General features: G+C 44.0%; 1 protein-coding gene across 1 annotated transcript in view; it reads right to left on the minus strand.

Annotated features, from left to right (window-relative positions):
* The window catches only part of DOCK5 (dedicator of cytokinesis 5), a 239,175-nt gene that overhangs the window by 24,841 nt on the left and 194,779 nt on the right, over positions 1 to 19,555 (minus strand). Inside the window, exons 35-42 of the mRNA XM_017884392.1 lie at positions 17,386 to 17,545; positions 16,415 to 16,455; positions 15,415 to 15,505; positions 12,647 to 12,766; positions 10,642 to 10,731; positions 8,306 to 8,410; positions 1,864 to 2,005; positions 797 to 878 (exon numbers count right to left, since the gene is read on the minus strand). Coding sequence (XP_017739881.1) covers positions 797 to 878; positions 1,864 to 2,005; positions 8,306 to 8,410; positions 10,642 to 10,731; positions 12,647 to 12,766; positions 15,415 to 15,505; positions 16,415 to 16,455; positions 17,386 to 17,545 — 831 coding nt within the window. The remainder of the gene's footprint in view (positions 1 to 796; positions 879 to 1,863; positions 2,006 to 8,305; positions 8,411 to 10,641; positions 10,732 to 12,646; positions 12,767 to 15,414; positions 15,506 to 16,414; positions 16,456 to 17,385; positions 17,546 to 19,555) is intronic.

Here is a 19,555-nt window from a genome sequence, read left to right on the forward strand (position 1 = left end):
AATTTCTTTTTTTTTTTTTTGAGACGGAGGCTCGCTCTGTCGCCCAGGCTGGAGCGCAGGGGCCAGATCTCAGCTCACTGCAAGCTCCGCCCCCCGGGTTTACGCCATTCTCCTGCCTCAGCCTCCCGAGTAGCTGGGATTACAGGCGCCCGCCACCTCGCCCGGCTACTTTTTTGTATTTTTTTTTTTTTTTAGTAGAGACGGGGTTTCACTGTATTAGCCAGGATGGTCTCGATCTCCTGACCACGTGATCCGCCCATCTCGGCCTCCCAAAGTGCTGGGATTACAGGCTTGAGCCACCGCGCCTGGCCTAGTCTAGTTTTATAACAGTTCTATCAACACTATTAGCATTTGGCTCTTCAAGACAAGGAATGAGCCCCTCCATCACTGGGGACCAGCCACTCCTCTGTGATGCTTTTGGGTCAAAAGAAAAGCTCAGGGGACTGAAACCTAGGCGTGAAATTTCTGATTTTCCTTTGCCTAAAGAGAACAAAACCCCCACATCCCCTGGTATTAGCAAGCTTTTCTCCTACACTCAAAGAAGAATAGACAGTAGGTCTTGCAAACTGTAATAGATGTAAGGCTTTGGCTTCAATGTGCTCTAAACAAGTGTGAGGGAGAGACAAACTTCTCTTTTTTGTAGAGACAGAGTCCCACTTTGTTGCTCAGGCTGGTCTCAAATTCCTGGCTTCAAGCAATACTCCTCCCTTGGCCTCGGAAAATGTTGGGATTACAGATGTGAGCCGCTGTGCCTAGACACAGATTTTTTTTTTTTTTTTAATGAAAAACCACTTACTTTAGGATCTGCTCCGGAACTGGTTTATCCTTGTAGCTGGGCGGCAAGCTCATCACTGGCTTTACGGTGAAGCACTGCATGTCTGAGGAACTTGTTAAGGAAAAGAGAGGGGTTGGGGCCGCGAAGTTGTCAGACACCAAAGGCCCCGTTCCTCCTGCTTCATAGCCAGAAATGCCACCAGCGCCAATCACTCCCTTTGACCCAAATGCCAGGACCACATTGAAAATGAAGTTCCTTTGTGTGTCACCGAAATGCCTTATTCAGTGATTACAATGAATCCTAGGGTCCTTTCTTTTCTTTTCTTTTCTTTTTTTTTTTTTGGTCAGACATCTGGCAAACAACCCTTGCCATAGGGAAATAGACATCAATGCAATATCAGGGGACAGGTGCTTAGAAATGGATTCAAACAATTTCTTGGGACAAGCAGCCCCTGAAATCACCAGACTCAGAGCCCAGGCAACAGGAATTGCTTTTATCTTTGGATCCCATCTGTTTATCCAGTGCCATAGTTGGAGTGCTAGATATTTTGAATATGTTATCTCTAATACACACAACAACTCTACGAGAGGGATATTATTATTCTCTTTTCACAGATGGAGAATCTGAGGATAAGAGAGGTTAAAATCCAACATCACACAGCTGGTAAGTGGTCAAGTTAGGCTTCAAAAGCAGCTCAAGGGTAAGAGCTCCTGCTCTGATTTAATGATCGTGTCTTAGAAAGTCTTAGCTCCCCAACCCTCCAGGACAGAGATACTGTTTCAAAGTCTACAACAGAATCCAGAATTCAGAATAGGAAGTCTATGTTCCACTTAAGCTCCCCATCTGGCTAGGAAGTATATTTCATATCCATCACTTGTCTATTGTCTCTCTTCTTTTGTTACGTCATCACCACCAGCTAATGCTATGAGGGTCCCAAAGATTTTACATGGAATGGGAACCTGCATCAGAATGCTTGAGAGGATTGTCTGTCTGCAGAGAAGGGACTGTAGCTCCCATCTTCTCTGGCTTAGCTGGGGCTGTGCACAGCTATAAGAGCCTCGGGGCCATACTCCCCACAGGAAGGATACACTGCTTGGGGGAGGACTTGATGTCTTCCCCAGGAGGCGTGGTACTGGTCATCTTCTCCGCATTGGGGAACTGGGTTAGCAACCTCAGGCTGAAGTCCTCTCGCCTCTCATACTCCTTTCCCCGGTAGATGAAGATTTTATTCTGCAGGTGAGAGACAGCAAGGGAAGTCACTAAATAGGACGAGTGAAGAAGCAACTGGAGTTCCGGGTACTGAGGGAGCCATTGTACTCCCCAGCCAAGGTTCAATCCACACCATCAAGTTCTCATTGAATATCTAGTCTGTGCCTGACAGCAACTGTCATATCTTATAAGAGCTGCGGTTTATTTGAGAAGTTAAATCACAGGCATAAAAAATACTTAGCCCAGTGCTGCTTCTGGTGTGGCCCAAGGACCATGGCCAGTCTGCAAACAGTCTGGACCCATCTGCAAGGAAATAAGGAACTTGTGCCTTCATGTAAATCAATGACATCACTAAGCATGCTGATATTTTCATGGCAAGACATTCTCAAGGAAGGAAGGAAGTGCATTAATTTACATTGAGGTATAAACTATTGATCTCATCACAATCCAGTAACTGTTTGTGGACCAGCACTTAAACAGCACTGCCAAAGAGAATGAGGAGAAGCGTCTTCTGGCACAGAAACAGAGTCACAGAGAACAGAAGCAATGTACCACAGTCCCCAGCCAATCCTGAAAGTGATAGAAAATCACTGCATTAAATACTATTTTCTCCACTCTAGACTGTAAATATAATCTCTTTAATCAAATTTTTTTCCCAAAGAGATTTCCTAGGCCGCAGGTATGGGAGTAATTTGTCTCACAGGTGTGGCTGCCTGGGCAAGTGCAAACATAGCCATGTTTGAAATGAGCAGTTTGCACTGGTAGCCCACACATGATTCATTTTTAACCAAGGCCTGGGCCCAGGTTGTCTTATAAAATGTCTTTGAAACTCACTTGTCCATTCATACAACAAATATGTGTTGCGCAAACAGAAGATCAGTCAGACAACAGGAATACAATGGCGATCCTGCTCTCACAGAATTACCTTCTAGAGGAGAGAATAAAAAAGAAGCAAGTAAATAAATAAGTAAACCTGATAGTATAAGTACCGTGAAGGCAATTACACTTTTCAGGCAAATACTGAATGAAGGGAGTAAAAACTACTGGATCTTTTGGAATACAAGATAAAACTTTTCCAAGCTAGGAAAAATCTGTGGGACTCAAGCCTGTTGATATCCCATCATTCAGGCGAAACAATGGTGGGCAAAGGATCAGAGTGTAATACAACGCTAGTTGTATGATGCAGACGATAACTAGAAAAGGAATCAAAGCAGGTCAGGAAGAATTAGCTTGGCTGGAAAGAGAAGGCTTCAAAGAAGACACGGGCCTTAGATAGGCACAGACAGATGAATGGGAAAAGGAAGTGTAAAGAGAACGAGTGAGAAGGGCCAGGCAGGTACGTGGAAAGGGTCAGGCCCAGGGGCGGAAAGCAGAGTCCTGGGAGAAGACATGAGCCTGGCCTGGAAGAATGAGCCAGAATATGAATGATCTCGCATGGCAGGCAAAGGTTTCAAAGACTCAGAATGTTCACTGGAGGTTCTGGAAGGCGGGAGCCGCATGATGAAAGAAATGTAGACAACGTAAGCCAACGGTGGCATCTATGCCCAACTGAAGGCTCATAGGCTGGACTGCGCAGGAGAAGGAAAAGGAACAGCAGGAGAGGGAGAAGGAAAAGGAACAGCAGGAGAGGGAGAAGTAACAGCATTCAGTGTTTGTCTCTTTGGTGTTGGGAGAAGGGCGAGGAAGACAGGGGAGTTGATGCTGATTCAAAGATCACTGGTTTTGAGCCTGGGCAACACAGTGAGACCCCACATCTAAGAAAAAATAAAAACATTAGCTAGGCGTGGTGGTGAACACCTGTAACCCCACCTCCTCAGGAGGCTGAGGCAGGAGAACTGCTCGACCCTGGGAGGTCAAGGCTGCAGGCAGCTGTGATTACGTCACTGCATTTCAGCCTGGATGACAGAGCGAGATCCCATTTCTTAAAAAAAAAAAAAAGTCAGTGGTCTTGGAGTAGGAAGAACAGTGGTACCCTTGACAGAAACAAGAGAGATAAAGAAATCTCACCCGGTTGGAAGTAGAGGATGACGTAATTTTATATATTCTGAATTTGGGGAAATATCCCATAGAAGAGAATGGCACTGACGTTATATACACTCATAAGGATTTTATATTCTACCGTAAATACGCTTCGAGGTATGTTAACATCTATAAACTACCTTACAGTTTATAAAGCACTCCTACATGCTATTTACTTAATTCTCAAAACTTTCCTGTGATGTAGGCATTATTTTTCTAAATTACGGATCAGAAAACCAAGACTCAGTGATTACGTGATTTCACCAAAATCAGACACTCGCTCAGCAGGTGATTTAGACTAGAATGCTTCTGACTTAAAGTCTGGTGTTCTTGATTTCACAGAATCACTGCTGTCTCTGTGGTCACATTTCTGATTTCATGCAACACACAGGCATATGTAACGGATGTGGCAGGGGTTGTTCTTTTATGTTGACCTGGATTAAAGCAGAGCTAACACTAGACCCTGCTGCATTTTTACCCTACACTCTATTTTTTATTTTATGTATTTATTTTTTTTTTGAGACAGGGTCTCACTCTGTCATCCAGGCTGGAGTGCAGCGGCTTGATCACAGCTCACTGCAGCTTCTAATTCCAATCCTCAAGCAATCCTCCTGCCTCAGCCTACTGAGTAGCCAGGACCACAGCACATGCTACCATGCCTGGCTAATTTTTAAAAAAATTTTTTGTAGAGACGGGGTCATGCTATGATGCCCAGGCTGGCCTTGAATTGCTGGTCTCAAACTCCTGGGCTCAAGCAAGCCTCCCGCCTTGGCCTACCAGTGCTGGGATGACAGGCACGAGTCACCATGGCTGGTCCCAGACCTTCCACTCTTTATTCTCTTTCCTCTGCCTGGTCCATCTCATCCCCAACCACGGTTAATTTAACTCCATATAAGTAACTCACCAACTTTTATCTCGTCTGTAACTTTACTTGAGTTGACTTGTGCCTTTTGGATGTTCCAAATCTACCTCCCCTTGAGTACGTGCAAAACCAAACTTCTGCAAACACTTTAGAAAACCCTAGGAGATCCTCTGCTATCCGGTACCCACAGCCATCCACCCCATTCTCCTATACACCCTCTTGTACACACTACTCCAGCCTCATAGCTTTTGGACTTGCTTTTCTCAAGGTCTGGGACCCGGGCTCATCCTCTTGATAGCTGCATGGCTTATTCTTTAACTTTTTTCTGGTTTTTGCAAAAATGTCATTTTCTTTCTGAAGTCTTTCTTGTTTACCCTATTTAAATTTGCAACTCCATCCCCAACACGTGCCTCTCTAGTCCCCTTCCCTAAGTCCTTTTCTCCATGATACTTACTGAGTAACTACACTGTAGAAGGCAGTGTTCTAGGCCATCTGACATACTAAATAGTTTATTAATTTATCTCATTTTCTGATCTCTCCAAGCTGGAACATAAGCTTGATAAATTTCAAGATTCTGGTTTGTTTTGACTCTGCTCCCATGCCTATATTAGAGCCAAGTACGTGGTAGGAGTTTCATAAATATTTACTCAAGGAATAAATTCATTCTCTCCTCCGTGACTCTGGCCTTTTCCGGTCCTGCTGTCCCAGTAAATGGTTCAACTACCCCCTCCAATGATGCAGGCCAGAAGCCCAGAAATCATTCTTGACAACTCTCGCTTCCTCACCCACACAGCCCATCAATCATCAGATGGCTGTGACCTCATCTCCACCACTCTAGTCTTTCCGCTTCCCTCTAAAGCCACCACCCCCACGTCCCGAGTCTAGCCTGTCATCTCTTTTCTGAACATCTGCAATGGTCTTTTAGTGGTTTATTTGCAGCACCTCCCATCCATTCTCCATGGATGACCATGGAGACCAAAGCCAGATGACCTTCCCAACACAAAAAATCTGTAGCAGCTCCCACTGCTCTTAGGATGCAGAGAGAACACGCAAGGAAACCTCAGGGCTGTGCAGGCTCTTCAAGGCTCCCCTCCTCCCTGCCGGCACCCCAGTCTCTCTGTGCCTGCCGCATCGGCCTTTCCTTCCCAGGCACTCCCCTGCTCTTGCCTGCTGCTTCCTCTGCCTGCAATGCTTATTCCTACTCCCTTTACCTGCTCCACTCCCAGCTTACCTTTCAGACTGCAGCTGAAATAGAGGTTCCCTGGAAAGACTTTATCTTATCTTGTCTTATTTGAGACAGTCTGGCTCTGTTGCCCAGGCTGGAGTGCAGGGGCACCATTTCAGCTCACTGCAACCTCTGCCTCCTGGGCTCAAGTGATTTTCCTGCCTCAGTCTCCCAAGTAGCTGGGATTACAAGTGTGAACCACTGCACCAGACCCTGATTCTTTTTTTTTTTTTTTTTAATTAAGACATAAGCTGGGCATGGTGGCTCACGCCTATAATCCCAAAACTTTGGGAGGCCGAGGCGGGTGGAACATCTGAGGTCAGGAGTTCGAGATCAGCCTGGCCAACATGGTGAAACCCCATCTCTACCAAAATACAGAAATGAGCCGGGCCTGGTCATGCACGCCCGTAATCCCTGCTACTTGGGAGACTGAGGCACGAGAATGGCTCGAACCCTAGAAGGCGGAGGTTGCAGTGAGCCGAGATCGCACCACTGCACTCCAGCCTGGGTGACAGAGTGAGACACTGTCTCAAAATAAATAAATAAATAAATAAATAAAAATAAAAAACAATATTAAGACGTTATCTACATACAGTAAAATGGACCCCTTTTGGCGTAAAATTCTGTTAGTTGCGACAAACATAACCAGGACCACAATCAAGATAAACAGTTTCATCGCCACCAAAAATGTCCCCAGGCCCTTCCGTAGCCAACCTCCCCCTGACCAGCAACCACTGATCTATTTCTGTCCTGATAGGAAGTGTTGCCTTGGCAAGAATTTCATATAAATAAAACCACAGAGTATGTAGCCTTTTAGGTCTAACTTCTTTTACCTAGCAAGATGCATGTGGGAATTGTGCCCACAGTTGTGTGTATCAGGAGCTCACTGCCTTTGGCTGCTGCAGTATTCTGTTGAGTCGAGACGCTGAAGTTTGTTTATCATATCACCAGTTCAGGGACACTTGGATTGGATCCTGTCTTTGGTGACTATGATTAAAGCTGCTATAAATATTCCTGTACATTTTTTGTAAAAGGGTCAGTTTCTATTTCACTTGGGTAAATATTTCCTGGTTACAGATTCTTATAGCACAGGGTATCTTTCTTGGTTACAGTTTATTTATTTATTTATTATTTATTTTTGTGATGGAGTCTCACTCTGCCACTCAGGCTGGAGTGCAGTGGTGTGATCTTGGCTCAATGCAACCTCCACCTCCTGGGTTCAAGCAATTCCCCTGCCTCAGCCTCCTGAGTAGCTGAGGTTACAGGCACGCACCACCATGCCCAGCTAATTTTTGTACTTTTAGTAGGTACAGGTTTTCAGCATGTTGGTCACACTGGTCTCGAACCCCTGACCTCAAGTGATCCACCTGCCTCAGCCTCCCAAAGTGCTGGGATTACAGGCTTGAGCCACTGTGTCTGACATGCGGTTTAAATTTTACATTCATGTGTGATTAAAATCTCCCCTCATGAATTTAGGTTGTAAAATCCATGAGGGTAGGGACTATGTTTGACTGTAATCAGCAAAATATTTCTAATGCCTTCTCTATACCTGGCACAGAGTAGATGCTCAATAAATATTTGCTGACTGAATGAATAAACAGTGTCTCATCAGGCACTGTTAGGAGTATAAATTGCTTGCTTTATCACTTGTTTTAAAATTAGGAGAAAGTAGATGGAGAATAAATGTTTAAGCAAAGCTCAGCTCTAAAAGAAACTTTTCTTAAGAGATAAGAATTTTTGTTTATTAAACTATAAAATGAGTATCACATTACAGATGATTTTGAGATGGAAGAAAAATGCCATCCTTGTCATTATTATTATAATAAAATGTTTTATTTTGGGAGACTCTTACAGTCTAGTTTTTGGGATACCTACTTTCAAATTAGCTCTGGCTAGAAACACAACAAACAATGAAATACATCAGTCCACACTCTTCCCCGGAGTGACCCACAGCAGCTGACCAGTGCGGGGCATGTTTTTCCCTTTTGCACTGCACCTGGGAAAAGTCATTTCACAAAAGACCTGCCAGAACACCAGGAGTGTCTGGGGGTGTGGGGTGAAGAGGCCGGCCGCTCAGGAAATGGTTTCCCTCCCTTACCTCCCACAGCGAGAGAACATGGGTCGGCAGCTGCTAACACACTGTTGCCCATCTGGAAAAGAAATGAGTTTCTTCCCTCCTCCTAATGGCCTGGGAGACCACCATCAGGTTTCTTACCCGTAGGAAAGAAGGAAAGCCCTGTCCATAGTATCCAACAGCAAAGTACTCAGGCTGAGGCCTCATTGCCTTAATGATGTTCTCATAAAACGAGGCCCTTTTTTTCTGGAAAACAAAACAAAACATTCCAAGGGGAGGTTATAAGGACACGGTGAGGGGGAGAAAAAAGTCAGACCTTGTTTTGTTTTTTCTTTGAAAAACACCCTATGGGCAGAAAAGGGTTATCCTGTTCTCAGATCACAGGTTTTGGACCTGGGCTCCATGAATGGACATTGGAGGGTATATACCCTGAGGGTATATGCAGAAGTGTGTGCACGTTTGAATTCTTCTGCATAACGCGGCACCGTGCAACTTTTTCAGCAGTTTCTCAAAGTGGGCTCAGGACCTATAAAAGGTTAAAAAGTGCATTCTGAGATTCACAGAAGGTGGCTGCACTTAACCAGACACCCATGGGAGAAGATAAAGGACCTTCCAAGGCCAGGCGCAGAGGCCCATGCCTATAATCCTTGCATGTTGGGAGGCGGAGGTGGGAGGATTGCCTGAGGCTAGGAGTTTGAGCTCAGCCTGGGCAAAATAGTGAGATCCGATCTCTACAAAAAATGTAAAAATTGGCCAGCAGCTGAGGCCGGAAGATGTCTTGAGTCCAGGAGTTCAAGGCTGCAGTAAGCTATGACTGCACCATTGCACTCCAGCCTGGGTCACAGAGTGAGACCCTGTTGTGAAAAAATAATAATAATAAAGAACATTTTTAAAAAGAAGGACCGTGCAGTTCATGCAGTGGTTTGGATGAAAGTGTCTGGTACGTTGTAAGTACCCAGAAGATGGTGGTGATGCTCTGTTTTTCAGTATCTGCTACCACCTCTATCTTTAATTCTTCACAAGATGAGAGGCTTCCCAGCTTTGGCTCACAAGGTCGGCCTTAAAGTAAGCAAAATAGCCAGCCAGATGTGGGCAGCTGTGAACAATGACCTGAACCCCTTTCCCCCACAATAGTTAGCATGCCATTACTCTTCTATCTAGGTGACGGTCTCATCAAAATACTATTTTCTTAGACCGGTAGGTAACATGTTACATTACTAATATTTCAGCTCAGTTCAGTTGATGAAATTATTATTATTATTATTTTTTGAGAAAGGGTCTCACTCTGTTGCCCAGGCTGGAGTACAGTAGCATCATTACAGCTCACTGCGGCCTTGACCTCCCAGGCTCAGGTGATCCTCCCACTTCAGCCTCCCAAAAGTAGCTGAGACGAGAGGAACATGCCACCACGCCCAGCTAATTTTTTGTATTTTTTGTAGAGATCGTGTCTTACTATGTTGCTCAGACTGGTCTGGAAGTCCTGGGCTCAAGCAATCCATCTACCTTGGCCTCCCAAAGTTCTGGGATTACAGGCATGAGCCACCGGGCCCAGTCCAGTTCATGAAATTAATACATGAGTTTTTTGCATGTGAAGCCAGGGGCTGGTATAGTACACTGGTAGACTTTTTACAAAGTGATCTTGACACCCAGCTCCTCAAATAAATGATCATTTCATGACTATGGGTGACCTGATCTTTTCTAACTCCTTTACTAAAAATTATTAAATTTAGTATTGTGGTTGCCTAGCATTGGGTATTCAGAATGGTGGCCGCCTACCATTGAGCATTCAGAATGGTGGCTGCCTTCTGTTGGGCGTTCAGAAGACTGGCTGTCTACCACTGGGCATTCGGAATGGTTGCTGCCTCCACTGGGCATTCGGAATGGTTGCTGCCTCCACTGGGCATTCGGAATGGTGCTGCCTCCACTGGGCATTTGGAATGGTGACTGACTAACACTGGGCATTCGGAACGGTGGCTGCTCAACACTGGGCATTCAGAATGGTGGCTGCCTAACACTGGGCATCTTGAATGGTGACTGCCTAACACTGGCGCATGTCCGGAACGGTGGGCCCTAACACTGGGCATTCAATTTTGTTTTGCTTTACTGATGTCTGGGAATATGGAAGGTCCACATAAAGAAAAACGGCTTCAGGAAGAATGAGAGAGCTGCAGACAAAGATCTGGAGGGATGTGGAAGCCGAGTCACTATTATCTGAAACTCGATATTCCACCACACTGTCAAGGCAACCCCACTCCACTTCCAGAGATGTCCTGAACCTTCTCTGAAGGATACTTTGTAGAAATATTGATGAGAACCTTTGGACTTGGAATCTTTTTTCATTCTCATTTCAAGCAAAGTTGACTTTTCCATTGTAAAAAAACACCATTCATCCTGACTTTCAACTTACAGAAACATTTTCATGAGCACTAATTTTAGCATCCCTGTCAGAGGCCTAACATATTTTGACCCAGACTCACCAGGAGGTTGCCAAGGCCCTCGTAGTCAAATACTTTGCTTTCGTAAGTCTCAGCCAACTCTTTGCTCAGTTTGATGGCCTTCTCCCACATCTTCAGAAAAAGGAAAGTAGGGTTAAAAGTGGAGAACAAGGCAGTCATTGATCCGGTGGCAGAAGCCACTGGCGAGTCACTGGAAATGAGCAGGTGGTCCGGGGGATTGAGTCTTGGTAGATATTCCTCACTCGCTTTACCCTTTGGATCAATGAAACCTTCATTTCCTGACATCATAGATAGTGTGTATTGGCAGCTTTGCCAGGGGCATCTACTGTAGTTCTGTTTGCAAGGACATTAAGTACCATGTGTCCCCCAAAAAAGCAATAACGCGTTTAACAGGCAAAGCACCCACAGCACTTGAAAGTAGAGAGGAGGCGGTGCCAGCCTAGGTTTGGAGAGCATGCAGGTCTTGTTCGAGAGGGAAAGGAAGCTTCCATGGTGCTTTGGTTCTGAAATGTGTGTGTGTGTGTGTGTGTGTGTGTGTAGGGGTGTGTGTGTGTGTATGTATGGGTGTGTGTACGGGAGTGTGTAGATGTAGTTATGTTGTTTGTGGAGATGGAAAAAGGCTAACAGTACTGTTGTGTGGAATTTGGCAAACTGTGTTTCCATGCAGGGCACTGATTTCCCTACTTAGTGGATGAGTTTTAGGAAATGCCTCCGAGCATGTATAAAGATGTAAGTTACAGGCTAACGCACGTCCTCAGTGTCTGAGGCTAGCAGCCCAGATTGAGCCTTCTAATCCCTTTGGTATCTCATGAGCTGTCTCTTAGACGGATACTATTCAACTCGCAGCATCCGGACATCTCCTGCTTCATTCCTGTTCACAAGGTGCTATGTTCCATCGTTTCTGGCTGCTGAAGGAATGTGCGCAGAGTCCATAAGCCATTGTGAAACACTTCAAAATTAAATCTTTTAAAATCACTGTTTGCAAAATTTGTCCCCCTCTGAAATCTCACAATTCAAGCATACACAAGGGAAGAATAAAGAGTAGCTGTAAGTTTCTGTTGTATATTAAATCATGTATCCGGTCTTGGTCCTGAGTTCCAGTGAGGGAGCTCCTAAAGCCTTAGAATTTCTCAAGTAATAAAAGTGTCTTTGTTGTTCCTGGTGTCCCCACCCCAGGATCACACCCAAATCTATGCTAATGAGGTGACTCATGGCAGTCTCCTAGTCTCAGGATGGGGTCTGCCATGCCAGAAGTACTAACCATGTGACTAGAAGGTGAGGACTGTGAGCCACCTGATATCAGCCTGACCTCCAGGCAAAAAAAGGAGGCTGAAGGTCAAGTTCATCATGTAGTTAATGATTCATTCAATCCTGCCTGTATAATGAAACCCCACAGTGGCTCACGCCTATCATCTCAGCACCTTGGGAGGCCAAGGCAGGAGGAACACTGGAGCCCAGGAGTTCTAGGTTCTAAACCAGGCTGGGCAACTGGTGAGACCCCATATCACCAAAAAAAAAAAAAAAAAAAAAAAAAGAAAGAAACCCCAACAAAAACTCTGTACACCCATGGCTTGGGTGAGCTTCCTGACTGAGGAACACACTGATTTGCTGGGAAGGTGTCCCAAGTTCACAGGGGGAAGACACAGAAACCTCGTGCTTTGGAAACTCTCCCAGACTGTTCCCTACGGGTCCTCTCATTTGGCTGGTCTCAGTTTACATCCTTCCTGATGAAACTGGAATCGTTAAATACAGCACTTCACTGTGTTCTGTTGGTTGTTCTAGCAGACTATGAAACCTGAGGGGGCAGTGGAAGCCCCCCAGATGTATAGCCAGTTGCCCAGAACTATGAATGGACTGGGGAACCCCAAACTTGCAGATGGCATCTGAAGTGGGGGCAGTCTCGTTGGAGATGGTGCCCTGAACCTGGGTAGTCGGTGCTAACTCCAGGTGGTGAGCATCAGAATCATACTGCGATACTGCGGTCATTTTCCTCTTTCCCCTGGTACAAAAACAATCCAATACTCACTTTGCCTTTGTCAAAATAGGATATGATTTCTTGATACAGCTTCTCTTTAAGCTCTTGCTGGGTATAAACATAGTAACTGTCCCTCTGAAGTAAATGAGGCACACAGGGCTTGTCAGACCACTGAAAAGGAAGAAAAGCAACACATGGTTAATACAACAAATATTCAGCCCTCTAATATCAAGAAAATAGTGTATATATATTTGACTCATTGATTTTGCATTTTAGGTTATGTATTAAACACAAAAGTTACATATACACACATGTACACATGCCAGCTCCAAAACAATTATCATGCCAAATGGATGAGCACCCACAGCATTTCCCTAAAATGCCAGCGACAAAGCAAGGTCGCTAACCGACATGACTATCGCTATACTGGGGCATCATTAACTCAGTCAGATAGAAGGAACAAATTAGCAGTCTAAAAATGAATAGGAAGAGGTAAAACTATCACAATTTCCAAACATTATGGCTGTATTCCTCACAAGGCAAGGCAGTTGACTAAGAAACTGCAACACGCAGTAAGAGAAATACGTTACGCAGCAGGAAAACCAATTAATATACTTGGAATAAAACAGATTTCAGATACATGGAGACTAAATATACAGAAGATAATAGAAGAATGGAACCAAACAAAAATAAGTCCAAAAAGAACATTTCTAAGAGTGAACATTACAAGGAATATGCAAGACTTATATGCAGAAAACTTTCACACACCATTGAAGGGCACAAACAGACTCGAACAAATGGAAAGTCATACCATGCTTTTGGATAAGAAAATTCTATTTCATTAACATGTAAATTCTCACTAAATTAATTTTAAATTTCATCTTTCCAAAGTCCATATGGAAAATAAACAAAAGGAATAGGTAGGAAAACTCTGAAAAAGAAGAGCAATCAAGAGTAACTACCAGGTCATAAAACACACTATCAAGAATTAATAATTAATACAGTATGGTACTGGTACATGAACAGACAGAGACCCACGTAAAAGCATATACAATCTAGAAAGAGATTCCTTGCCCCCAAATAAGAATTTAGTAATAAAGATGGGATCTTATATCAATAACCAAAATGTGAACTATACTTAACAGCATCTCTATTGAATAGCAATCTGGGGGGAAAAGGCTGCATTCATACCTCATACCTTATACCAGGATAGGAGAGTTTAACTTACTGAGTTGCTCAAATGAAGAGACCTACAGTTACAGACACTCAGGATTTCTTTGTCATCATCCAATGGCAAAATCTACAGTCAACAAGCCTCACTTTCTCACTCAGCTATATACAGTAAGTTTTTTTTTTCTTTTTTTGGAGACAGAGTCTTGCTCTATCACCCAGGCTGGAATACAGTGGTGCCATCTCAGCATACTGGAAACCTCCGCCTTGCAGTTCAAGCAATTCTCCTGCCTCAGCCTCCTAAGTAGCTGGGACTACAGGCATGCACCACTACACCCTGCTAAGTTTTTGTATTTTTAGTAGAGACGGGGTTTCACCATGTTAGCCAGGCTGGTCTCGAACTCCCGACCTCAAGTGATCTGCTGGCCTCAGCTTCCCAAAGACCTGGGATTACAGGCGTGAGCCACCATGCCTAGCCCATTACACAATAAGCTTTTTAATGCCCTAAACTTAAATATGAATTGTGAATTTCCTTTGGGAAGTGATGAAGCATAGGAATCCTGTTTTTAATTCATATCTTAGGACAATGCACTTATATTACTTTAGTATAAAATAAAAAATAAAATTGAAAGAATATTAATAACTGGAAACAAGACTGGAGACAGAGACACCCAACAGGAGGCTGCTGTAGTGCTCAAGATGTGACATGCTGATGGGATGGACCAAGGTGCTGGCCAGGGATATAAAGAAAAGTGGATTGGCCAGCATGATGGCTCACACTTGTAATCCTAGTACTCTGGGAGGCTGAAGTGGGAGGATTGCTTGAGCCCAGGAGTTCAAGACCAGCCTGGGCAACACAGCAAGATCTTTTAAAAAAAAAAAAAAAAAAAAAAAAAAAAGGAAAAGAAAAGTGGATAGGTTAGGGCATTTTCTGAACAGAGGGGCCACATTTCTTGCTTTTGGAGAACATGGGAAGTGGCGAGTAAAAGAAAGAAATCGAAGATGACTATGAGGTTGCCTGAGTAACTAAATGGATGGGAATGTTATTAGTAACATAGTAATAAAATGAGGTAGGATGGGTTGGGGAGGAGCAAAGAGTGAGAAATAAAGCTTCCTGTTACTGCCTTGTTCAGTTTGAGCTGCGTATTAGCCAATCAAAGTTTATATGTAAATCCAAAGTTAGAGGAACTGCTCAGGGCCAGAAATAATTACTTGGGACTCACAGCATATAGATGTATTTATATCTAAGCCACAACATACATTTATTTAGGGAGAGAATAAAAATAGCAGAGTACTTCTATGGTACTATATTCACTTATAACTCATCTTTCTGTGGTTTTCTGCAGTTTTACAATTTTTTTTATGTATTCATCAATGTGTGTTTTATTGCTTTAATTAGAGTGTCAATTACCAAAGGTTCATAAGTCATGCTCTGCTTTCTAAAGACTTTTAAATAAAAGATAACTGACATTTTCCCATACTTGATGTACAAATTTGTTGTGCCTATTTAGAAAGAATTTTTAAAAACTGATATAAAAGGATATCCCTGGAATAAGGTTCTTTCCCATCAAAATCATGAGATGTATAGAATTTAGTCTGAAAGGACAGTATACTCCAGCCTGTTGCAACAAGCTCTCTGAGCCATTCACCTGCAGAAGCTCAGCGTGCAAGAGAAGGGTGTAGGCAGCTTCTGTGTAGTTCTCACAGTCTCGGTGCAAATCTCGAAGCTTGTACAGATATCTGGCAAGAAGGGGAGAAAGGAAGCATTTTGTCACTCGAGAGTTTTGTAGGTTTTTTTAGTTTTGTTTTGAGACAGGGTCTTGCTGTGTTGGCCAGGCTGGAGTGTGCAGTGGTCCAATCATAGCTGACTACAGCCTTGAGCTCCAGGGCTCAAGTGATCCATCCACCTCAGCCCCCTGAGTAGCTGGCATGTGCCACCAGGCCCGGCTAATTTTCATTGTGTTTTGTAGAGACAGGGTTTTTCCATGCTGCCCAGGCTCGAGTTGATCTAGTGTTCAGCTCATTCCATAACCAGACCCCAGCCTGCTTCCCTGCCTGACTCCCCCTTCCCCACTACTGTGCAGAAGCAATTCCTTCCTCTTGAGCCAAGGAGTCGGTTCCTCCTCATTTCTTTAATACACTCTGCACCTCCTGCCTCCATATTTCTCCGACTCCATCTAGACTAGTTTCTCTTCTGTCTTTAAGGCAGTGCTGTTTAATGTTTTTAAATTTTAGGTCTTGGACCCCTCTGGGAAGCTAATGAAAGCTATAGAATCTCTCCCCAAGAACATGCATGTTGGTTATGTACAAGTTTGTTTCATGTTGAGAGATTCGCAGACTTCAAGCTAAGACTCTTGCATGGGTTTTCCTGCCTCTCCCTGTACAGCCTCTCCTGCCCACCCAGGACAGAAGTTGTCTATCCCTCCCCTGATCCCTGACATGACCTCACGTAGGCACTCCTTCCTGTCATACTTATTCATGTATCCATCTAAAGACTTTGTCAGTTCAGGGTGAATGAAGCATATCATGTACTTTTAGGGGTCTCTCAAAGCAGCAAACACGGTGTTGGGTATAGTATTTGTTCACTGAAGAAATCAACCACAAAGCCATGACATAAATAGCAGAAGCAAGACATTTCCTTCAGCTTACCTTATGTATATGTCCTCTCTCTTCTTTTCTTTATAAAAGTTCTGCCAGGAAAAAAAAAAAAAAAAAGGATCACAGAATCCCAATGTAAATCAAGAGCTATTGACAAGCTCACCACAAAAATAGCCAAACCACTATTGTTGCTTTTCAACAGTTTCACTTTTCCAAAGAGTTCACTGTTTCCCTTTAACAGATATCCCCATAAGAAAAGGCGATATTTATCCTCAGGACGCAAAGGCACAAGAATGATATAAAGGACTTTGGGAACTCAGCGGGGAAGGTTACAGGTGGGTGAGGGATAAAAGACTACATTTTGGGTACAGTGCTCGGGTGACAGGTGCTCTAAAATCTCAGAAATCACCACTAAAGAACTTATCCGACCAGGTGCAGTGGCTCATGCCTGTAATCCCGACCCTTTGGGAGGCTGAGGCGGGTGGATCACGAGGTCAGGAGATTGAGACCATCCTGGCCAACATGGTGAAAGTCCGTCTCTACTAAAAATGCAAAAATTAGCTGGGCATGCTGGCACGTGCCTGTAATTCCAGCCTGTAATTCCTGACTCGGGTGGTTGAGTCAGGAGAATCGCTTGAACCCGGGAGGCGGAGGTTGCCAGTGAGCCGAGATCACACCACTGCACTCCAGCTTGGCAACAGAGTGAGACTCCGTCTCAAAAAAAATAAAAAATAAAAACAAACAAACAGAAACTTATCCATGTAACCAGAAACCACCTGTACCCCCAAACCTACTGAAATAAAAATTAAAACAATCAAAAACACACCAAATTTATCCTCAGGGTCTGTGGCTGCTGATACCTGGGAGCTGAGCCAGCCATTCCAATTAGAATCAGGAAGACACCAGCTCCATAAAGGTGCCCATGGTGCCTCTGTGTTTGTGGGATCTACCTAGAGCTAAGCCGTAGGGTGCAGGGGCAGCCTGGCAGTCCCCTCCCGTCACCCCAGGGGCATGTCACATACCAGCACATTCACAGTGCAGCTCATACGGTTCTCCTTGCTCTCATCGTGCATGATGATGGTTCTATAGTCCAGCAGGTTCTCTAAGAGGCTGCTCACCAGGAGGGCAAAGACCTCCCCAGAGCTGGAGAGGTATTTGTGTTTCCGGCAATGTTCTAGGAGCCTGGAGGGGCGGAGGGAGAGACAAAAGCCCAGGTTCCATGCTGTCATTTCAGCAGCACTGACCGGCACTGACCAGGGTCTCAGCAGTGGTTGGGGTAGGATTTGATGACGCAGAATGTTAGTGTTAGATATTAAGTGACAGAGTTAAGCCGACACATACACCTCATGCAACACCTTCCTATCCTGTGACCTTCATTTATGCTGCACTTCTCTGTGGACTCGAGTTCCAGTTTTCTTTAGGACTCAGCTCAAGTCCTACCATCACTTAGAATCCCAGCCCACAAGGTCCTTCTTGCAATGTCTGTTTTTGTTTGTGTTTTATTCAGTCAACAAACCCTTGCTCAAAAGGTTTGTGCTGTGGGAGGACTCTAATCTAGTTGTATGAGACCATTTTTCCTATGTCTCTATTCTCCCTAAGGCCTGGCACTCAGGGCATCCTCTGAACATTCTGGAATGCCTCGTATGGATGCCCAGCCTAGAGGAACCTGGGAACCTAGGACACCTCCTGCAATGCGGCGCTTTAGATAAAAGTGCTAGCTTCAGATAAAAATGCAGAGTTGTAAAGAAGCAAACTGAGGCTAAACTTTCCGTCTAAATCCTGTCCCTTTGGACACACAGAGAGCCAAGTTCTGGGGCTCATTAGATTAGACAATTAAAAGAAAATCTGGGAAAAGAGGGAGAGGGAAAGAGAAAGAAATGGGTCCAAAACATTAGTCCAGATTTAGGGTTATTCTTGGGCACTGGAGACCTAGGTATCCATATTTTTTCTGAGTTAGTGAACCAGGAAGAATGAAGAAAACAAAGTAAGATCCTTATGTAAAAAAAATCAGCTGTAGGATTAAAAAAAAGTAGCGTATCATGTGTAAATATTTTGTGTATATGTGCACAACGTCATTTAATTCCACAAAAGATCAGAATTGCAAAAGATATAAACTGGGAGGCTTGAAGTTCCAATGGAGAGACTTAATGGAAACAGGATAAAAACACCAACAAAAGGTCCTATCGCCATTAAAAACAAAATACGAAAGGCTTCTAGTCCTTTAAAATACAGAGTATTTATCAACTCAATTCCATTTCTAAGTATTTAGAGTGCTGGTTCCTTAGGGAATCTTTAAAAAAGAAAACAGCTGGGAGCGCTGTCCTCAAACACAGACTCTCATCCACAAAACTCCCACAAAACAGGTGAACAACGAAGTGACCCAGGCAAGCACTCAGTTGGAGATGCAGTTGGTCAATACTAGAAAAGTTCAGGGAACATGAGAAAGCAATGGTCTAGAGTAGTTACAACGTGAATGAAGGGCAGGCCTGTAAATATTAATAATAATAATAATAATAATAATAATAATAGGCCAGACGTGGTGACTCACGCCTATAATCCCAGCCCATTAGGAAGCCAAGGCTGGAGGAATGCTTGAGGCCAAGAGTTCTAGACTAGCCTGGGCAACAAAGCAAGACCCCATCTCTACAAAAATAAAAATGAAAGCCAGCTGGGCATGGTGGTGCACTCCTACAGTCCTAGCTACTAGGGAGGCTGAAGTGGGAGGATCACTTAAAGCAAAATTTTCAGGCCAGCCTTGGCAACACGGCAAGACCCTATTTCTACACAAATAAAAATAAGAAACAGCTGGGCATGGCGACATATGCCTGTAGTCCTAGTACTTGGGAGTCTGAGGTGGGAGGACTGCTTGAGCCCAGGGGTTCCAGGCTTTAGTGAGCTATCATTGTACCACCGTACTCCAGCCTGGGCAACAGAGAGAGACCCTATCTCTTAAAAACAAACAAACACCAAAAACAAATTGTAATAACAACCACCATGAACACTAGAGCAGCCAATATTTATTAGGCTTGAACTCTGCAACAGATGCTATGTTAGCATATCATCTCCTGTAATCCTCATAATGATATCAAAAAATAGATTCTATTCTTGGAGAGGGAAAAAAAAATGAAGTGTTGGATAAGCAGAATCACTGGACTAAAGCCAAACTCTTTTTTTTTTTTTTTTTTTTTTTTT

Source organism: Rhinopithecus bieti, unplaced genomic scaffold (assembly GCF_001698545.2).
Source record: "Rhinopithecus bieti isolate Rb0 unplaced genomic scaffold, ASM169854v2 scaffold_315, whole genome shotgun sequence".
In the NCBI taxonomy this organism is placed as follows: domain Eukaryota; kingdom Metazoa; phylum Chordata; class Mammalia; order Primates; family Cercopithecidae; genus Rhinopithecus; species Rhinopithecus bieti.